The sequence below is a fragment of the Myotis brandtii genome, unplaced genomic scaffold (genome assembly GCF_000412655.1).
Source record: "Myotis brandtii unplaced genomic scaffold, ASM41265v1 scaffold97, whole genome shotgun sequence".
NCBI classification, from domain to species: domain Eukaryota; kingdom Metazoa; phylum Chordata; class Mammalia; order Chiroptera; family Vespertilionidae; genus Myotis; species Myotis brandtii.
The window spans coordinates 1,647,400-1,651,387 of record NW_005372020.1 but is presented as its reverse complement, the minus strand read 5'-3'; the positions used below and the strand labels follow the sequence as shown (position 1 = coordinate 1,651,387).

At 64.5% G+C, this 3,988-nt stretch overlaps 1 protein-coding gene across 1 annotated transcript in view; it reads left to right on the top strand.

The window, feature by feature from the left end:
* RAB36 (RAB36, member RAS oncogene family) overlaps positions 1 to 470 on the top strand; it is a 20,061-nt gene extending 19,591 nt beyond the window's left edge. The window contains exon 8 of the mRNA XM_014533357.1: positions 323 to 470. Within this exon, the coding sequence (XP_014388843.1) occupies positions 323 to 470 (148 nt within the window). The remainder of the gene's footprint in view (positions 1 to 322) is intronic.
* The last annotated feature ends 3,518 nt before the right edge of the window (positions 471 to 3,988 follow it).

Here is a 3,988-nt window from a genome sequence, read left to right as displayed (position 1 = left end):
GACCCCAGGCCCCAGGCCCGCAGCCTCCCAGACCCCGCCGGCCAGCTCAGACCCCCTCGCTGCTGCCCTGTCCGCCGGGCAGTCTCCCCACGGGCAGGCTGGGCACCCAGGCTCCACGGTCTGTCCTGGCTGTGGCTCTCCTAGTACCTACCTTTGCCCATCACCCGGAATGTGTCCCCGTGCCCGGCCTTGAATGAGGCCTGGAGGCCTCTGACCTCTGACCAGCAGGCACCAGGGGGCGTCGGGTGGGGGCCTGTCCCGTGTCCCTGTCCCGTGTCCCTGCAGGTGCCTGGTTGATGCCACGTGACTCCTCTCCTTCCAGGGATGGAGGGAAGCCCCTCCGAGACCCAGGGGAGCGAGAGGCCCTCCGGCCTGGGCTGCTGTTAGCTGGGGTCTGTGTCCGAGGCCTCCACTCCCGACACGCGTGGGCAGCGCCATCTGAGACTGCGGAGGGGGCCCGTGGAGCCTGAACTCGGCGCCGTAGCTGTGCAGGCGCCACTCCTGCTTCTCTCTAGCAGGAAAGCCCTCTGGCTGCCCGGGGCCCGCACTGCCGGACTGGGGGGCGCCGTGGTGCCACCTGGAAGGCCAGGCTCCCCTACAGACTCACCCGTCTGTCCGGCCTTGAGAACCCTCACCGCAGGCACAGGACACGTGTGCCGCGGCCCTCGGCACACGTCAGCATCTGCGCGTACCCTCAGCCTCTCCTGGTGAGCAGGGCCTGGCCGAGTCGGCACCCGAGGACCACCTGCCACCCCGCCTGGGACTTCCCTTCGCAGCAGGACTCACACTTCTGGGTCCCCCGTCCAGTCCCTCTGCCAGAGCCGCGCGGGGTCCCCGGGGACCTTGCCTGCCTCGTGGGACCCTCCTCTCTGGAGGAGGACGGGTGAGAAGGCCTCTGGCTCCTCCTGGATCCCCGGGTCCTGCCCTCTCTCTGGTCAGTGGGCAAGGCCAGCCGAACAGGCCGCTCCTACCCCTCTGGCCCCTGGCAACCAGTCTCCCCCGCTGGGCTGCGGGGAAAAGACTGTCCAGCTGCTCCTGGGTGACTCGCTGCTACGTCCCTTGAGCACGGCACTGCCCGCTCTGCCCTGGCTTGGCAGTGCCCATGGCTGCCCCCGCTACCCCTCTCCCCCTCCAGCCGGGACGGGGAAGGCCTGGGAATGAGGAAACGCTGGGCACTCGCCTCTCAGGGCCTTTGCGATGGCGTCCGCGTGTCTTTGGAGGACCCGGAGGTCCCCCAGAGTCAGCGTGCCGTCCCCCCAGCCCTCTGCACACCCAGTCCTCCTGCACACCCAGCCTTTTTCCCGCACACCCAGCCCTCCTGCACACCCAGCCCTCCTGCACACCCAGCCGGGCAGGCCCAGGCCCAGCCCCAGCTCCTGCCCAGAGCCACGCCCTCTCCATGCCCTCGGGTTGCTCCTCCAGGAGGGCTACTAATGCCCCCACCCACCCACAGCCCTACCCACAGCCCCAGGGGTGCCGCCCAGCACCCGGGCAGGGCCCGCCCACTACAGGTGCTCACGGCGGCGACTGCCCAACGTTGCTGGGGGAAGAACACGGGCATCTTTTGCTGTTTATTTCCCCTTTGCCACATTTGTAGCTTTCTCTTTTTTATGACGATATAAAATCCTTCTTTGTAAACATCACTCTTAAAGGGAATGCGTGCTTATTGTAAAAAAAACCCAAAAAAAACGAGTCAGAGCTTTGCATGCAGAGCGGAGTCCGCCAGTGGGTGGCGCTCCTGGGAGGGAAGCGCTGTGCACAGCGGGGAGGGCTCCTTCCAGGCGGCTCCTGCTGAGCACGGCCTGGCGTCCCTGGGCTCGTGTGCTGTTTAGCCAGGACGACCCCTGTCCGCACACACCGCCTGGCAGCTCGTGTCCTTGATGCCCTGCGGGCCCTGTCCACGCCAACCTGCGCCCCTTAATCAGGTCCCGGCGCCTGTCTGCTGCCCCTCCTCCCAGCCCTGCCTGCGCCTCAGGAGCAGAGGCCCCGGTCCATTCCCCTCCCAGACAACCTCGCTGTCCAGAGGGACCCAGGCGTCCTAAGCAGGGACACCCAAGAGCTGGGACGCAGAGAAGATCAGTTACATCCGCATGTTCACTCCTTCACACGCGTAAGAATCAGTGGCCCAGGGAGAGGCCTGGAGAGGAACAAGGCGCTGCCTGTGGGGGCCGCAGAGGGAGGCCCAGGGCAGGGATGGGAGAAGGTGGGGCAGGGCCCAGCTCAGAGAGGGGCCCCCTCTTCTGTATCCTTCACACGCGTAAGAATCAGTGGCCCAGGGAGAGGGCGGGAGAGGACCAAGGCGCTGCCTGTGGGGGCGGCAGAGGGAGGCCCAGGGCTGGGACGGAAGAAGGTGGGGCAGGCAGGGCCCAGCTCAGAGAGGGCCCCCCTCTTCTGTTGGAGAAGGGCTTCTGGAGATGGGGGGCAGGGAGGACTGGGCACCCCGCTACCCAGGGAGCCCAAGGCTTTGGCCGCTGCCCTGAGACAAGACCCCCTCCCGCAGCTCCGGGGCTACCCTGCCATCTGCTCCGCCCCGATGTCACTTCCCATATGGCGGCCCTCCTGGGAGGGAGGCTGATCGGTGGACTGGAACCGCGCTTGTCACGCCGCCGTCTCCTTCCAGGCAGAGCAGCCCATTCCCGGACTCCGGCCCCACCCAGAGGCCTCCCAGCACCAGGGCCACCGGCCACCTGTCCGAGCCTGCGCCCCAAGCGGCTCTGGGAGCTGTCAGTCTGGTGCACGGCCTTTGGATGAGCTGGCCTCCCCCTCAGTCCTCCCGGAAGCAAAGCAGCCCAGGGCTCCCTCACCCCCCAGGTGAGTGCCCTCCCCCGGCCTGAGGGTGCTCTGGCCTCTGACCCCTGGAAGCCAAGGCCTGGACTGCCTCCGCCTCCGTGGCGATGCCTTCAGAACAAGCTCATCCTGTCCCTCTCCCCGCCCCCCATGAAGGCGGGGAGGCGGCCAGAACACTCCCCTGGGACACCCGACTGCAAGGGCCTCATCAATAATTGATTCTGCAGGAGGCGGGCTAGTTGCAGCCAAGGGGGCCTGGGAGGAAAGGCCCACACCCTCCCTCACACGGAGCCCTGGGCCCAGGAAGTCCGGGGAGACCTGCTCCCCAGCCGGGCGGGAGGCGGGAGCCTGGAGGAGGTGCCCCACACAGCGACTGAGAACAGCTGTATTGATCGCCCGTTTTCAGATCTTGCCTGCAGCTCCCAGGGGCCAGCGGGTGATGGATGGTGGCTGACAGATGACAGATGGGGGTCGTGTGGACCTCCTCCGGGAGGGAGTCCTGCTCTGGCCTCTGACCCCCAAAGCGGGTGGGGATGGGGGTACAGACAGGCCTGGGAGGAACAAGGAAAAGCCTCAGCTCTCCGGGGGCCGCAGGTGGGCCTCCAGGCAGAAAGCCCTGCCATCCTGAGAAGCCACGGCCGAGGACCCCGCCTGAGGACACATGGCAGGAGCGGCATCCAGGGCTCCGGTCCCAGCACCTTCCCCTGCCTCTTGCCCAGATGGTGGTGGTGAGGGTGGCAGGCACGTCGATGGGGTCCCTAGCCCCAGGCTGGGCAGCTGGTGAGAGCCGGATGGCTGTGAGCCCTGAAGACCAGGTGACTCTAGCAGGTGTACCGGTCACTAATGCGGATTTCTTTCAATCGATGGAGTTACACGTATGCTGATATACATGCGATTTGATATGTGTGCTATTTTGTTGTATTGACAACAAGCTTCAGAACTTCCTATGTCAAATTTTCTGAAGGTGTTAACATCATAGATATTTTTACGCTTAAAAATGTCAAATTTCGTGCCCCCCCCAAAAAAGCATTTGCGGGAAGTTTTAAATCATTATTTTGAAGAAAAGTGCTGCTGAAAGTGATCGTATACTTCGGGAAGCTTATGGTGAACACGCTCCATCTCAAGATCCTTGTGAACGCTGGTTGAAACACTTTAAAAGTGAGGATTTCGATGTGAAAGACCAAGAACGTCCAGGTCAACC